At 35.2% G+C, this 18,666-nt stretch overlaps 1 protein-coding gene across 1 annotated transcript; it reads left to right on the plus strand.

Moving 5' to 3' along the window:
- Nucleotides 1-14,034: 14,034 nt before the first annotated feature.
- On the plus strand, nucleotides 14,035-16,005 carry LOC131034690 (subtilisin-like protease SBT1.3). The gene has a single exon (XM_057966260.2). It carries the CDS (start codon nucleotides 14,035-14,037, stop codon nucleotides 15,967-15,969), a length of 1,935 nt encoding a protein of 644 aa, XP_057822243.2. The 3' UTR covers nucleotides 15,970-16,005.
- Nucleotides 16,006-18,666: the final 2,661 nt, after the last annotated feature.

Here is an 18,666-nt window from a genome sequence, read left to right on the forward strand (position 1 = left end):
TGGTGGCTTGGTTGGAGCGGGGATTGTGCTGGAGCCAGGGTTTTTGCCATGGATGGTGATATTTTTGTAAGTGATGGTGACAACCTCTCTTCTTTGGTTGTTTGGAATGATGCTAAGTTGTTCTTTCTTTCCTCCTGCATTTTCCCCTCATGGGTTGGAGGGCGTTTTGTTTGCCATGACTCTATGTGTTGTCCTTCTCTGTGGCTGGGGTTTTTGGTGCCAGTTCTGAATCCTCTGTGATTGTTGCGTAGTTCATTTGTTTGCGTTTTAGATCTTGGGCTTTTATCATCTTTATCTCATCTTTTTCCCCTTCTTCTCCTATGGAGTTGATATCCTTTCCTATGGAGGTGGATAGGATTTTGGTGGAAAAATCTAGAGTTTGGTTGGCTTTTCATGATTCATCTTTGTTTTCTATGGCTATCATGATGAAAGTGTCTTCTATCGAGGTGGAGATATACTTTGTGAGAAGAGATGGGTGTTCTTGCCCCGAGGCTTTGTTGTTGGGTAGTGGCTACTTTGGATTTGGGCTACTTTTGGTTTGGCTTCTCTTTTAGTTGGGTCCTTTCTTTTCTCCCCCTATTGAGGTGGGGGTTGATTCTATAGAGGGAGAGGTGGCTCTTGCCTATGAAGGGGTTGATTCTATTGTGTGGACCCTCTGTTCTCTCCTTGATTATTCTTTGGTGAGGGTTTCTTTGGCTCTTGTTGCCCATTCTCATGGATCTCTAATCGAGGTGGTGTGCTCTCCTATGGAGGTGGAGAGGTTGGATGGTTTTTGGGTTGAGTTTGAGATGTTTAGGTAATCGATTTTCTTTCCTTCCAATCCTATTCAGGTGGATGTCTCTCCTATTGAGGTAGAGAGATAGTGTGAGGGAGTTTTTTGGTTGTTGTTGTTCCTGTTGTTGGTTAAGGGAGCCTATCAAAGCCCTCATGGTTTTCTTTACAAAAGGTTTTAGGTGCCTTGTCAAAACCTTATGTCCTAGAATGCACCTTCAAGATGATATGATGTTGTCTAGGCCTTGATTGGTTGTGGAATCCTTGTAAAACCCACTCTTTCAGGTTGTACGAGCCTTGTAAAAACCACTCTCAAGGTTGAGGGAGCCTGAAAAAACCCTTAATTTTTTTTTTCTCTCAAGGATAGTCTAGATGCTAGCAGTTTTCAATGGCACAGTTTGGCTAGTGGTTGTTTTTTGTTAGGATCAGAATTTTCTATTTTTAGTCGCTTGGAAACTCTATTAAAAGTTATGGGAGCCTAGGAAAACCCTTGTTGGGTGAGGGTCCCTGTTAAAACCCTCATTCTATGTTTTTTGGGATCTTTTGTCTGTTGATTTAGACCCGTTCTTTTTGTGAGCCTGATTTGTAATGTTATACTCTTGTTCCTTGGCTAGTGTTTGGTTGCTTGTGGCTACTCTGTATTTCTAGTTATGTTTGTTGCAGCCATTGAGTTTTGGGATCTGAACTCCCATAAGTCCAATAGGTTTTATGTCCTTTTTTAAAACCTGTGGTTCACTGCCAGGTAGTCTAGTCCATTTTATGATGGCAATTGTTTGATTGTAGGGGTTTCGAGGCCTCTTAAAAACCTATTTTATCCTAATAAAAAATATAGTGTGCGGTTAATGCAAGCATAATCATGGAGAGCATGCTAACTAATTACTTTTTGTGAAAGATATCAAACTCAATGTCATCTAAGAATGATTAAATCTAATATCACATGCATGTGAGTGTATAAAATAATGTGATTGTAATTCATATCTGAGTTTAATATAGAGATTTCATAAAGTGTTTCATAACCCAAGTGGATGAAATAAAGGCACACTTGTGGTTCAGAGGTATTTAATGGGACATGTTATATGAGATGGAAGCAACATTCAAAGATGCGATCACTAAAGAGTTGGGCAGTCAAAATTTTGAGAAATATGATGAAGTTAAACCTCCACAATTATCCAAATTAGGGTTAGGGCCTTGGCGTAAGATGTTAATGTCTAAGGATGGTTATTTTGTTGGGTATACTTATAATAATCATGAAATGTTCAAAGCAATCCAAAGAACCATTAAGATTAAAGGAAAGAGCTAGCAAAAGAATAAGCCTCCTCTAGTCTCCTTACTTGAAGAAACTAATTTAAAATAAACTACAAGTACAAATGATGACATATTGGGATCAATAAGAGGAGTTACATGACCATTTACTTAGCAAGATTGATGGACCACAATTAATTATTGAAAGGTGCGAGTGTGAGAAAACTTAGTTAATTCCAAACTCTTTATGGTGACCAAACACTATCCTTATAGATGAGTCATATTATGATGCAAAACCCAATGTACTAGAACACTAACCTATAACTCATTGTACTTTGAAGAAAATAATGAGACATGCAAGCTCAAAGTTGTTAGAACCTACAATGTAAGTGGAAGTTGTCACACTTAAGGAGTATATAGGAGATTGTATTGGTGAGTTCAATTCAAGGTACAATTAGATTTATAACTTTTGTAGTAAGCCAATAAGATTGAAGTTTGTTTATAAATTGGTTCCAATGGTGTAGATGATTTAGTATGTGGTTATATGCAATAGTGTAAAAAAGGTCATGCATCTTCAATGGTGAAACATCCTATAGTTTTTTTGAACATTCCTTATGTCAATGGTTGATGTACCTATATATAGGCGTGTTGTAATGTTTATTCACCCTTATGAGGAAACTCAGGATCATCTATTCTTTTCAATTGAAATACATAAGTTTTATGCTCTTGAATACCTTGATGGTGATATGGTTACATATACAAATGGTATTGATAGAGTTGGACAGGTATCTTGGGAAAATTCATAACTCAAAAGTTATAAGTTTCTAGTTACCTTTTGTAAAATTGAATTTCTTCACTTAATGTATGTAAAGGCTATAATAGGAACATTATTTCTAGAAAAATGATGTCAAACATAATAAAATAAGGTTCATTATTTTATATTTCAAAAAAAGTAGTTACTAGAAGTGATTACTTAGGTAGTCACACTAAGTGGTTACAAAGTAGTTATCCTCTAAATCTTATAAGTACAAGGATATTTTGTAATGTAAGGGTAGACTCTTATAGAGGGGAAACTTTGGAGAAATTTCTAGAGAAGCTTTTGGACAACTTTTGTATTCACACTTTGTACCTAAGGCTTGTCTAATATATTGGTCTTTATTTCAAATTATATGTGTAAATGATTAGAAATAATGATAACCTAGTATCTTGGTTTGAATTTTCTTAGGAAACTCATTTCTTCATATGTAGAAATGTGTTTTCCTTATCTCATCACTATTGCATATCAAAGATAATTTTTAAAACCCCCTTGTAATCTATCATCCCTTGTGAAATATCAATTGGTATTTGTATGTCTAGTGTTGTGGTTTCGGTTATCCACTTTCCTTATTTTTGCCTCTCCTCCTTTTTGTACTTTCAAGTTAAAAGTACACAAAAAAACCAAAATCCCCCATCATACAAGAGAGTTGCCCCTATAAAATGCAGAGGAAGATTGCAGTTTCACAATAGTCTCTCCAAACTTTGGAAGACTTGCCACTACTCTTTGTGCAAATAGGGTCAATTTTACAGACATGATTGGAATGGAAAAATCTATTTACCAAAAGGATATTAATAAAAGTAGGATTAAATGAAGCTAGATAAGAACTTGGCAACAAGTCAAACCTAACACAAGAGTATGTCACTTGATGTGTTATTGTAATAAGATATTCCCATGAAAGTATGTAAAAAAAATTAAATGAGAAATGAAATTGGTAGTCTAAGTTCATGATTACACCATGACATAATCCTGTATTCACATTTAATATTAACATTCAATTTATCACGTTTGACTAAATATATTCAAAATATAAGGAAATAAATAAAATATTTTCTTTGTTGTCTTTAATCTCTCTCTAATCAAATATCTACTTAGGCCAAAAAATTTAAATTTATTTTTGTAAATAAAAAAATTTCATGATTATTTGAGAGAGTGAAAACAACAAGAATAAAACATACTTCTTTCTAGAGATTTTAAACTTTTCATTTATTTAACACTTTTAATTTTCATTATAATTTAATTGATTCTTTAAGAATCCAATAGTTAATAATAATTACAACTACATATTATCCCCATCAAAAATTAATAAATAATTGTCTTATATTTATTGACTTGCATGAGATGTTGGCATAGTCAATTAAGGGCTTTGGTCTCATCCCATGTGCGTCCTAAGATCAATTCTCTCCAATTGGGTTTGTTGTACTACAAGCTTGTTTGAGTTTAATTTTCAACACCGAGGTATTATAGGGGAGCTCAACATGTCAAAGAGATAAGCTTTGGATCACTAGACTAACCTACTAATTCCCCTCAATTAAAATAAATACAATTTAAGAATAGTTTCAATATAATAGATAGTAATGAAAAAATTGCTCACATGATTCAATCAAAAACCTAGAAACTCTACCTTTTTTAGTGAGGAGATGCAATAAAAATTTACAATAATATAGTCAATAGATTGTCAAAGAAATTACAAGTAAATTTCCCAAAATAAATAAAAAAGAACATTTTAGCATCATAGAGATTATCTTTGAAGATTACATGATATTGCAATAAAACAACTAGTTCTTGGAGGCAAGCCCAAAATTACAATCCTAATAGGCAAACCCAGAATGATAGAGTTACTAGATATAATTAAATGATGAAACCAAAAGCATGATCAATAGATAATAGTAACCCACAGATGAGCATACCAGCTGAACATAAAGAGGGAGTAGTAGTCATTTTTTGCAACAAAGGCTTGAGTCCTTGAGCTACACAAATCTTCTCATTTCTAAGTAGTTGATCTACTTGATATATGATACATTGAATTTGAAAATCCATCTTTAAGCTCTTCCATGAATCCAGATGTAGTTGAGATAAGATAGAAGTAAGACAATAAATATGTTAGAATAAGTTTTGATAAATGCAAATTACAAATGATCGTTGTGGTTATTAAAAACTATTTTACATTGGACTCTCCATAAATGCAATAAGATAGCCTATTGAACTCCTTAAGCAATAATATTATTATTCCTAATACCGAGTAAGGCTTCTCTCCGATTAAGATTATGATAAAAAAAAATATCATGTAAGTAATGAAATAGAGAGTTCCATAATTTATTAAAAATTGGCATCCTTGAAAAGTGTTCCTCACATCTTCATGTTTTTGGCAAAATGGACAACAAATGGGTTGTAATACATTTCAACCTACCACCAATAGGCAATTTACATATATTATTGTTAATCACATGAAAGGAAAACATCCTGTGTCACTTTAAATAAACTTGGATGTGGGACCTAAAATTTCATGTCATGGAATATGATCAAGCACAACTATGGCTTTTTCACACAAATTAGTCACAAAAGTAGTTCTAAAATAATAGCTACCTCCTATCAATCCCTATAAAACATACTCTAGTTTTCATTCATCCATAGATAATATGTTCTCTTATATTCTTGTTTTCTAACAATGATGAAGGTATTTCTTGCCACCTTCGTATAGTGTGTCTTACCACAATGAGGTGTTGCCTTGATTATCAAGTTATTCTTAGGATGATTTCTATCTTCATTAAAGTTAAAAAACATTAATTTCTTATAGCAAGGTGTCATTTTTTTATCAATGTATTTTCTTGTTGACATGTGTTAGGGCCCATGGGAGTGGTTGCAACCCCCAAATTGTCTTAAATATAATTGTGACTTGGGTGTTTAGATATTTATGTGTGTGTGTGTGTGTGTGTGTGTGTGTGTATATATATATATATACTTGTTTACATATCAATTGGTTGAAATAGTGGTAATGAGTTCTGTTAGGATTCTCACAGTTACTGAGAGGGGGGGATGAATTAGTATCTAACTGGTTTAATGATTTTCTTAACTTAAAACATGTAGAACATATTAATACAGTATACCACTAAACAAGAAATAAAGCAATAAATAGAGATAACAACAACCACATGAAAAACACACCATAACACAGTAGTTTAATGAGAAAACCCAATGTGGGAAAAACCTCAGTGGCATTTGTGACCCACAATATTCACTTACTGGCCAATAAGAGAATATTACTACTACAAGAGGGGCCTGCACATGCAGGAAGGCCAAGTGCCTAGAGCTCACTGCTCAATTACAAATGGGAAGTCTCACTGACTTACAAAATGGATTATATAAATCCAATGTCTTGTACTACTTCAAAATAGTATCTACTATGCCAGATCCAGTACTGGTTTATAGCTCTACTTCATACATAAACCCTTAACCTATAATTCGCATAATAGGTCTACCTTATTTTTCCTCATTACATTCTCTTTCTTCCTCTATAATGAACTCTTATATATATGAGTCATTTTACAACTTGCCAAGTCAACTTAAAATGATTTTACAATAATTAACAAAATAATTTACAAACAAAATTCCTGTCGGCCTCTGTGCCGGTATTCTTCCTTTCACTGCCGGTGCCGGTGGTTTGTGTGCCGATGTAAAGTCTAATCTTGCTAGTGCCGGTGGATTGCCTTGCCGGTGTAATAGGATTGTAAGGTTGCCATCAATGACAAAACCTTCAATCACCTACAATGTCTCATTGGAGTGTGCATTTGCCAACAATCTCCCCCTTTGGCATTGATGGCAACACTCACGAGAAAAATCCAAAAACTGTCATCCAAAAAGAATGTGCTAGTATTGTCTTACGAAAAATGTGTACCAAAAGAATGTGTACTCCCCTTGAGTTGATGAGTCATTTTACTGATTATTTTTCTCATTGCACTACTCCCCCTTTGGCATCAATGACAAAGGTTGTCAAAGTGTCAATGAGTGTGGTTTCCTGCTTCATCCTTGTAACCGGTTGGTTACAATCTGAAAAAGATCTGCCAAAACCAGATTCAAGCTCTCAATGAACATTTTGCTATCTTTTATTGCGGCCTCTATCCTCTGAACTGTACCGGTGAGGTGTTGCATTTGCTCTGTCGGTGTTTTTTGTCCTTGAATTAGAGCATTAGATATTTTTTTCCTTAAGGATGCGAGATGGTCCAATTTTGGACTAAGTCTCCATTTAAGATCTTTAGCCTTTCCTTTTATTCTTTCTTTGTCTCTTTCCAACTTTAGTAGTTCTTCCTCAAAACCTGTTATCTTCTGCTCAAAAACTGATAATGAATCAGATGAATTAATGAAATTGTCAGCTAGTTGATTTATTTCTTCCTGTATCTTGCTGATTTTCTTGCCTATATCAACTGTCAAAAAGTTAGTTTTACATGTATCCTTGTACAAAGTTTTGAATTCCTTCAATGTGCTACATAGTTTCGGTAGAAGTGTGTCAAATTGCCTTGTACACTTCTTTATTTCTTCCTCAAAGAATTTGTGTTTTTCTTTCTCTAATCTCTCCTTGAATGCTTCCTCTTTTATTTGTTCAACTGTCACAATGTTTTCAGTAATATTCTTAGACAAAGTGTCAAGTTGACTCAAAGAATCTTTACTATCTACATTACATTTTGGTGCTATCATTTTCAAAATTGGAATGGTGTCATCTATTGCCTTGTAAGCCTATGAGCTACAATCTGTTATCTTCTTTATGGAATCCAAAAGAACTTTTGTTACATTAGTTGGTTTGAATTCTATACTTGAAGAGCCAACACTTTGTATTCCGCCGGTGGGAGCAATATCCTTTCTTGTGGTGACCTCTGGTAGGTCAGTTTGTGTTTCCATTTATTTAAGCAAAGGTTTGTCTTGCTCAGCTGTTGTCGGTGGCACTGACTCTGCCTAAACCTGTTGTGGTGATGGAGCCTGTTGCTCTGCTTGTTTCTCTATGTTATCATCTATCGATTTACCTTTTGTACCATCAGTTACTGGTTGCTCATTAGCCATATCTGTCTTCTCAGTTGTATCCTTATCTACCATAATATTGACCTTTTGAGTATCAATGTCCAGTGTGTATAATTCCTTGGAGTTAGGATTTGTGTCCTCTTGTGATATGTCCATGCTCTCACTATCCAGTTGATTATCAGTAGTCACTACCGATGGAGTATTCAGAGGTGGTGGGGATAAGTTATCTTTTATTTTTATGCTAGGTGGTCCACCAACCTTGCCTTTTCCCTTATCCTTATCCTTTTGATATACTTTGATGGGTTTGGGGTTTCTATATTCTTCTTGTTTTTCCTTCTCTACAAGGAATATGTCCCATGCATTGGCAGTTTCCTCTGCTACCTCATTTACTCTACCAACCATAAGGGCTACATGTCGGTGTGCAGTTGAAAATACTAACCAATTAGCCTCGGAGATCAGATCATCTATCTATTTTGGTAAGTTGACTGGATAAACAACAAGTAGTTTTTCAATTTTCATTTTCTTATCAAGCTCTACAATAGCTTGCCTTCTAGCTTCAAGTCTTCTAAACAGTTCTGCCAGTAATTCATCTACAACTTGCATTAGAAATTTCTTGTAAATGTCCAAGTGTATAATTACACTATTTTCAACTTTCTCCTTGTCATCAACTGATAATGAATCATATAATTTATTAATGTTTTTCAGCTATCCATCCTTTGTTATTTCATCTAGTAGTTTGTCAATTAGAGCAATGTTTTGTTGATTCTTCTTCTTTGGTGTTAACTTCTTCTTCTTTGGAGTTATCTTCTTAGCTGGGGGCCTTACTGCCTGTTGTTTTTGTCTGGTTCTTCTAGGAGAAGGTGTAGATACCGGTGAAGGTTCTCTTTTCCTCACAACTCTTTTAAATGCAGCTGGCATGTCACTTTGTGAAGAAGTTTCTACTGGTGAAAGGTGAGTTTCTGGCTATAGTGTTTCTAACTCATCTTGAGTGATACTGGTTTGTTTAAGTACATTTTCTTTGATAGCCTTTGCTTGCCTAGATCCTCTTCTTACTATTGCTTCTACCTTCTTTACCCATTTCTTAGATTGAATTTGATTCTCAATAGTCTTAGCACTGCCAAATACCTCTTCTTCAGGTTCCTTGGGTGCTTCCAGAAGGGCTTTTGCATATGTTTCAATTATGTGGTCATCAGTTTCATAACCCATTTCAGTAACCCAAATGGTTCTTGGGATAACTGCCTCCATCCAAATCCCATCTTTCTTAATAACAAAGCATATTTCATCCTTATACTTATTTACAATTGCTTGTGTAAGTCTGACTCTAGTATTCATCCGGGCCTTCAATGCCTGAAAGTACTCATTTATATTCTTTTCTTTGTTTTCACCCATGTTATTTAGTAAATCAGATAATTGTTTGCCTACTTGTTTATCAAAACCAACATTCTTATTACCGATATCGGGCACTTGTTTTGTTATGTGCAGCATTAAATAGACAAGTAGGTTTCCAAATCTAAATGTCCCCTTTTTCTCTTTCTTAATTTTTCCAAGATTATCAATAAGCTCATCTTTCAACCATTCACACACATCTATTTTTGCATTATCCTTGATCATATCATAGGCACTCTTTATGCATAGGCTAGAGACTGAGTTTAACGTATTTGCATGTGTGGTTTTAAGCCTAAAATCATGCTAATAAATCTGACATTGATGTCGGTTACATCATTTACTCTTAAGGATCTCTTATCAGATGTTTCACCTGTTAGGTTCATCACTAGATCATTTGAGACCTTCTTTGTCTAATCAGGTCTATTACCGGTGGAGGGTAACCATGTCACAGCCTTTACTGCCTCTTTAGTAATTTTGTGAATTGATTCTAACCAGAAGAATTCACCATGAACCCCGCTTAAAACTATCCTTATAACTTCCTTAGGGAAATTTGGAATACTGAGAATTTCAGTGAATCCTAGGGTTTCAACTATTTTGTGTTCAGGTTTCACATTACCGGAATTGTCACAAATTACAGTCTTATACATGCTCTTGATTTCTTCATCACCTAATTCTTCTATGTGACAATGAATGTACATTCTAGGGTCTTCTGCAAAAACTACTCCTTTGGGGATTTGAGAAAATGCACCAACATTATCATCTTTCTTAGCAATTTTGGGAACTAACTAGAATATGGGTCTAGGGTGTTTAATCACTTCGACTACAGTAGGGTTTGCTATGAATTCAGGAACAGATGAAGAAGTCATGGATATAAATACCTTTATCTGCCTTAGGAAAGATTTCTTGCTGAATTGCTTTGCTTCTTTGCTTGAAATGGCTTTGCTCAGGATTTTTTGCGCTCTTTGATTGTTTGAATGCTCAGTGAAATGAAATTGGAGCCAAAACATTGATTTATAATGTTAATTTTGCCAACCACCACATTTAATGCTTACCGGTTAGGTAATCACTTAACTTATTTGCCGGTATAGAAGTAATTTCAACTTCTCACCATCAACCGAGGGAATAATAACATGTTTCACATTTGATTGCCAAACCCTCAAGGAATTTTCTTTAGTTTGATGAAGATTCTCTTGTTGATGGAATGTTACTTTGTTTTGTCAGTGGAGTGTTACTCTGTTCTGCCAGTGGAGGAGTATTCCTATAAACATTTAGTTCTGATTTCCTGATCCATTGTTTTGAGAATTCCTGCTTAACTTCTTCAACTTTTTCTTTACTTTTCAAACTAGGACCTTTGTTATATATTGGTGAGGACTTTCTTCTACAAAATTTAGCAATATGTCCAATCTTGTTACAAGCATAACAAGTCACATTATTTTTTTGAATAGCTTTTCCATATCCTATGTCGGTTTGTGTTCTGCATTGATTAGATAAGTGTCCAAATCTTCCACAAACATCACATCTTACATTCATTATGCAATTTTCATAATTATGACCAATTTTGTTGCATTTGGAACATTGATCGGTGGGTGTATTGGTATTCTGATAATTTCTAGATCTACATTGATTTGCTCTATGACCATACTTGTTACAGTTAAAGCATTTTCCATTAAATTTATAAGTAGTAGGTTGTCTTACCAGTTATCCATGATCCTATGTGTTTGCAGTACCAGAGCTTTCACTAGCTTCAAAGCCAAGACCATTAGTGTCACCATTAGGTTTCTGATTCATCAACAAGTCACCAAGTTCTTCTGAGCTTTTCTTGAATTTTTCTTTGTGTTGATTTGCAGCAGCTAGTTCTCCTTCCAAGATACCTTTTTGTCTCATGAGTTCATTTGAGTCATTTTGTGCATGCATCAAATCTATCTTCAATATATCATTTTTATAACTAAGTCTTGTGTTTTCATTTGCAACATCACTCAGTCTTCTACTCAAATCTTCTTCATTTTTCTTTTTATCTTCAATTTCTTTACAAAATCTCATAGTCATATCCTACATCTCATTCTTTGTTGTCATGTTTTCTTGTTTCAGCTTATTCATCAGATCACTAAGAGTTTCCTTTTCATCATTCTCATTTTGCATCTTTTCACAAAGTTCTCTTCTCTTGTTTCTTGTAATGGTAAGATTTTCTTGAAGTGCTTGAATAATATCCTATGCAGCTTTTAGATCATCTTCAAGTTTGATATTTTTCAATTTTTCTGCATCATAGTCTGAGAGAGCTGCTTCTAATTTCTTCATCAAGTTTTTCATCTATACCAGTGTCAAGATATTCGTCAAGCTGTTAGGCTTTTGAAAATAGAGGACCAAGCTCTAATACCAATTGTTAGGATTCCCACAGATACTAAGAGGGGGGGTTGAATCAGTATCTAACATGTTTAATGATTTTTTTAACTTAAAACATGTAGAACATATTAATACAGTATACTGGTAAACAAGAAATAAAGCAATAAACAGAGATAACAACAACCACATGAAAAACACACCATAACATAGTAGTTTAACGAGGAAACCCAGTGTGGGAAAAACCTCGGTGGGATTTGTGATCCACAATATTCACTTACTGGCCAATAAGAGAATATTACTGCTACAAGAGGGGACTGCACATGGAGGAAGGCCAAGTGCCTAGAACTCACTGCTCAATTACGAATGGGAAGTCTCACTAACTTACAAAATGGATTATATAAATCCAATGTCTTGTACTGCATCAAAATAGCATCTACTATGCCAAATCCAATACCGGTTTATAGCTCTGCTTCATACATAAATCCTTTTACCTATAATTCGCATAATAGGTCTACCTTATTTTTCCTCATTACATTCTCTTTCTTCCTCTATAATGAACTCTTATATATATGAGTCACTTTACAACTTGCCAAGTCGGCTTACAATGATTTTACAATAATTAACAAAATAATTTACAAACAAAATTCCTGTCGGCCTCTATGTCGGTATGCTTCCTTTCACTGCCGGTGCTGGTGGTCTATGTGTCGGTGTAAAGTCTGATCTTGCTAGTGCCGGTGGATTGCCTTGCGGGTGTTATAGGATTGTAAGGTTGCCATCAATGACAAAACCTTCAATCACCTACATTGTCTCATTGGAGTGTGCATTTGCCAACAAGTTCAAGATTGGCCAAGTGGTACTTGCCATAATTTTTCTAGATATATCTCCAAGAGTGTTGCAAGAGAAACTATTATGAGGGATCCAAACTATTTCCATTAATTTTAATTCAGATAATGATCTTATGGAGATTATTGGTGAAACTAAACAAATTGATCTAAAAAAATTTGATTGTACTATAATAATGCGTACTATATCAAACTTGTAGTGATAATGAGGGAATTAATTTGTATTATTAGTTTTATTTTTCTTTTTAGTTATTGACAATCTAGAAATGATGTTGGATTTGTAAAATTAGATACATAGATTGCAATGAGGAGTGCTACTTATATTCATTATTGAGGCATCTATCAAAAAATTATTTTATGATAACCTGAATGTTTAATTGAATAGCTTTCATTAAACCCACAAATATACGAAATGAAAAATTGGAGGATGCAGAGAAAGAGAATATAAAAGATGGGGAACACTTCAAGTAAATGGAAATATTCTTTAATAACAAGAAATTGGAGAGGACTCACAATTATTGTTACTATTTTGTATAGTTTCTTGTTGAATCAATTGGATTATATTTATCATACATTTTGCTACCTATTTAATTGCAATTTTGAGATTCAATGTGTAATTATAAGTATTTAGATTTTGTCATTTTGTATAGATTTTTATTTGGATTAATTTTACTATCCTTCAATAGAGAGATCATTCCTAGGTTCCTTGGGATTGACCTAGATCAAGCATATACCACTAATGATGATATATGAGGATAAGGTGGTGATTTAAAAATAGGGATTGAATGTAAAGAAAATAATTTAAATGAAATAAAATTGAATAGGTATAAACTATATAGGCATTAGTGCAAATAGATGAAATGAAGATAGATAAGAATTGTGTCATAAGACAAACCTAACAGAAGAGTTTATCACTTCATACATTATTATATTAAGACATTCTAATGAAGATACATAAAAAAACTAAATAAGAAATACAATTTGAATGAAATAAACTTGCTTCTACATTGAATGTTAACATTTGATTTAACACATTTGACTTTTGAATATATTCAAAGTGTGAAGAAATAAAGATTTTTCTTACGTTATCTATCTCTCTATTTAAATATCTAAATAGGCGCGGAATTTCAAATTTATATTTGTTAATCAAAACAATTTATGATTGTTTGAAAGAATACAAATAACTAGAAAGAAGTAACAAAATTTGAACATTTGAATTTATTTACTCTTCATTCTATATAAATATGATTATTTAAAAATCAAATAGTCAATAATAATCATACAAAGCTATATTAACTAAAAATTATTCTTAATCAAGAATCATAATTTAAGAACAGTTCTGATGTAATAGATGGGTAATGGAAAAACTGTTCACATGATTCAATCCATAAAATGGAAACTTTATCTTGATATTATTGTCAATCACATGAAAGGACAATGTCCATCGTCACTTTAAATAAAGCTGGATGTAGGGACCTACACTGTTGTCTCATAGAATATGATCCGAACGCAACTATAGTTTTATCACTCGGGTTACTCACAACAGTTGTTAGTCCTAGCTACCTCCGCCAATCCTTATAAAACTCACTTTGGATTTCATTCATCCATACACAAGATAGTCTTTCCGCGATGGCGAAAGCCTGTCTTGCCACCTTCATACTCACGCTGCTTTCTCTCTCTGCCATTTTGGGCACTACTGAAAATTATGGTGGAAGAAAAGCTTACATTGTTCACATCCTCAAGTCCATGAAGCCCCAACAGTTCAATTCGCACCACCACTGGTATGCTTCAATGCTTGACCAGATCGTGCAGTCCGATCCCAGTGCAAAGGAGATGTTATATACATATGACACTCTCTTGCACGGCTTTGCTGCGCGGCTGACCAAGGCAGAGGCCCAGGCCATGGAGGTTATGGACGGCTGCTTGGCTGTCATCCACTCCTCCCTCAATAAAATTTCCACCACCCACACACCAGAGTTTCTTGGTCTCTCCTCCTCTGGATTGTGGTCGCGCTACTCTACATATGGCAAAGATATCATCGTGGGCATGATCGATACGGGAATATGGCCTGAAAGCAAAAGCTTCAAAGATGAAGGCCTTGGACCTGCTCCCACTGGATGGAAAGGCGCGTGCGAAAGTGGGAGGCGCTTCGATTCCTCCAACTGCAATGGAAAAATCATCGGAGCTCGATACTTCTCCAAAGGCTACGAAGCGCAGAACCCGACTCCAATTAATGAAACCTTGGAATACAAATCTCCTAGAGACAACGATGGGCATGGCACTCACACAGCTTCAACCGTGGCCGGCGCCGCAGTTTCCGGGATCAGTTACTTTGGCTTTGCCAATGGGACGGCGAGAGGGATGGCCCCTCAAGCTAGGCTGGCCATCTACAAAGCCTGCTGGGCAGACGGTTGCTATGACACGGACACCGTTGCTGCCATGGAACAAGCCATTGCTGACGGCGTCCACATCATTTCTATTTCAATTGGGTCACGAGATACGGCATTTTACAATGATAACAGAGCTATTGCAGCATTTGGGGCCATCGAAAGGGGTGTCTTTGTTTCTGCGTCAGCAGGAAACGGTGGGCCTTATCCGTTTACTCTTGGTAACGTGGCGCCCTGGATTACTACTGTGGGTGCGAGCAGCATCGATAGAGATTTCCCTGCATCTGTTGTTTTGGGCAACCAAGAGATGTACAAAGGCACTTCCACCTACAGCCGAGTAGATGATGCAACCTTGCAACGGCCTCTGCCATTGGTGTATGTCTCGACCAACGACAGAACAAGCTATTGTGTCCCTGGCAGCCTTGATCCCAATTTGGTTAAGGGAAAAATTGTGATCTGTAATCAAATATCTTCCTTCAAACAAGTGGCCCGAGCAGGGGGTGCGGGACTGATTGGTGCAAACGATGAGAGTTATGGGTCACAGCAGGGCATTACAAATCCAAACACTCTGCCGGCTATCAGCGTGAGTTTTACAACTGGAGAAAAAATCAAAGCTTACATCAAGAGCACCGGGAGTAATGCAACGGCTACCATGAGTCTCAAAGGATTGACGATTGTGGGAAAGGAAACAACTGCTCCCATTGTTGCTGCCTTTTCTTCAAGGGGGCCGAGCGAAGAGTATCCGCAAGTTGTCAAGCCAGATATAATTGCACCGGGTGTGAACATACTGGCAGCATACGCCGGAAAGTTGCCCTATAAGTTTCTTTCAGGGACTTCCATGGCGTGTCCTCACGTCAGTGGCATAGCAGCGCTGATTAAAGCCATACATCCTACATGGCGCCCTGCCGCTATCAAGTCCGCTCTCATGACGTCATCCTACTTGACTGACAATGCAGAGCAGCCAATCACGGATTCATTTACAATGAGAGCAGCCAATCCCTTCGTGTTGGGCGCGGGTCACGTAAATCCAAATACTGCGGTAGACCCTGGACTTGTCTACGACATGGTGCCTCAAGATTACATCACCTTCCTCTGCTCTCTCAACTACACCGAACAACAAATTGCTCCTCACAAAGTACTCAGTTTCCTGTCCCAACTCCAGTTTGGAAGCCGGTGATCTCAACTACCCATCCTTTTCCGTTGTGATGAAATCAGGGAGCAATTCAGTTCAGGTAAAGAAGAGAACAGTGACATATGTGGGTAGAGAGGGTGATGCAGTGTACCAAGTGAGTGTGAAGAACCCTGCTGGCATCACTATAAGTGTGGAACCGCAAACATTAAAGTTCGCAAAACCCTTGGAAACTGCCAGCTATAATCTAAAATTCGAAGGCACAGTCGCTTCTTGTGGCTACACATTTGGAGAGATAATTTGGAAATGTATCCAAGGAGGGTCACAGATTGTGCGAAGCCCGGTTGCCGTAAGCATCAAAGCTTGACAGTTTCATCGTACCAATATTATAATATAATATTATGTATTAAAATGTACCGTTAAAGTAGTTCTTACTTAGCTCACAAAGAGCACTTCTTATATGCAGTGGGACGACAATACTATGTATATTACCTCTCTCATGTTTGCAGTTTTTATATATTTATATATATATACATAATTTGAGTTCAATGCTTTTCTGTCTATTTTATTAAAAAATAAAAATTTGTAATAATTATAAAAGTGATTTAGATCAATTGGATACATATAAATCTTATCAAAGTCTTCAATATATGTGTCACAGTTCTCTTTCTTATGTGTCCTCACACATGTGAGAGATACATGTGTTGTAGCCCTCTTGTCTATGTGTTCTTTTCAAGCATGTGAAAGTACCCATTCTCTACCATTAGATTTAGTCAAACAATTTCTCTCTCTCTCTCACACACACACACATATACATCTATCCTCTCTTTCGATATATTATCTCATCTTCTAAATTCATCAATCTAGTGATGTTAATTGGCATCTTCTCCTCAACCCCAATCTCTCATGAATCATTCACCCTTGATCTCAAATTTAATTTTAACTCTTGATCTTCTATTCTTAACATCTACAAATCAACCCCTTTTCTATTCTTAAGCACTCCATGTTAATTCCATCACAAAATCATTAATCTTGAACAATATCCACATAAGATAATATGCAACATGTTGGAAAAGTCAAGCTATGAAAATAGGATCATGATATTTTCTACTACAAAATAAATGAGCACAAAAGCATGTCTATCAAGTATAAAAGTATACAATGAGATCCTTGTATATGAAGGCAAGGTAGAGGAGGTAGGAAGGTAGGACAAAATGATTGGCTGCCCCTCCAAATGTACAACACATGTTTTCTCATGTGACAAGTAATTGCACATGTCTTAGGTGTGCATGCAATAGGTGTCTAAAAGGGTGAGTACATATGTCTCAACCACATGAAGCAAGATAAAAGTTGAAATTCCCTAAATAGAGACTTAACTAGTGTAAATAAGTTATCCTAGAAAGGATGATTAGCTAACTAAATATGAAAAGACCATATTTACACTAACACCCCCTCTTAAATGCAACTTAAGGAATAATTTATGCAAATATGATGGGTCTAAGCTACTAAGCCATGTTTGTACCCATTTATAGATCTTTTTATAAATGAAATGAAAAAACTTGTAAAATAAAATCTCCTCTCTAGGAGATAAATGATAGAATAAAATGTACAAATGAAGAAAATAGAAGATAGGAGTCATTATGACCTCCCAAGAACTACTTTTCAATAAAATGTACAATAATTTTTCCACCCAAAGGAGAGAAAGAGAGAATTTTTATGTGACCCTCCTAAAAATTGAAAAGGATAGAACTTCAATTTGAGGATTCAATGCTCCCTCCCAAAACTAAGATGGGAAGGGAAACCATGCAACCTCTCATCAAAATATCTCTTGTATTGCTAGTAGATGTTTGACCCTAGATATTAAAAATGATCTATGATTGTTGAACAATGGTTCTCTACTTGGAAAGTAACAATATCATAAATTTGTGCAAGATGACTTCTTATTATAGATATAAATATGTTGAAAGTGTCATGAATAATTGATAATAGATTTCTATAATCCATGCAAATATCTATTCTATGTTTCTAGATTTGATTGTGTATGAAATTATTTTAACATAAATATTTATGTTAAAATAATTGAATCATCATTAGGATGAGAGAGAGCTCAAGGAATTGTAAAATGTTTAGTTGCAAAAAAAGACTCTCTAAAAAATGGGAGAGAGGGAAGGGAAAGAGAAAGGAAGGATCATGTGATTTGGGGTGAAGGACAAGGATATGAATAAACCAAGTAATATAAATTATTAATGTAACATAGTAGTAATAATAAATCCATACCTATAAACAAGTAGGAAAATAGGAAAATGAAGAATAAAGCTAAAAAATAAATTTATGAGTGAATGTTTACAAAAACATATAAATCTACTTGAAAAACTAATCAAATGAAATAATAGATACCATAAACTAAATAATTATGAGATAAAGTAAAAATGCAAAAAAGAATTAAATGAAGTATAAGATTAAAAGCTACCATGAATTAGATGAATATCTCCAAATTCATCTCATGATCCACATACTAATATGCTTCCCATGATGATGCCTGGAATTGATACTTAAATATGTTTAATCCAATGTTAGACTATGAATAATATTGATAATTTGAATCAAGTATGATATAATATTCAACTACATGAACCATGGATGTTTGGTGACAACTAGCCAAATGAAATATAATACTTCTATATAGTATGCCAAAATGGAATTTTATTAGAGTGAGACAGATGAATACATCGATACTTTGATTAT

This window comes from Cryptomeria japonica, chromosome 5 (genome assembly GCF_030272615.1).
Source record: "Cryptomeria japonica chromosome 5, Sugi_1.0, whole genome shotgun sequence".
Taxonomy (NCBI): domain Eukaryota; kingdom Viridiplantae; phylum Streptophyta; class Pinopsida; order Cupressales; family Cupressaceae; genus Cryptomeria; species Cryptomeria japonica.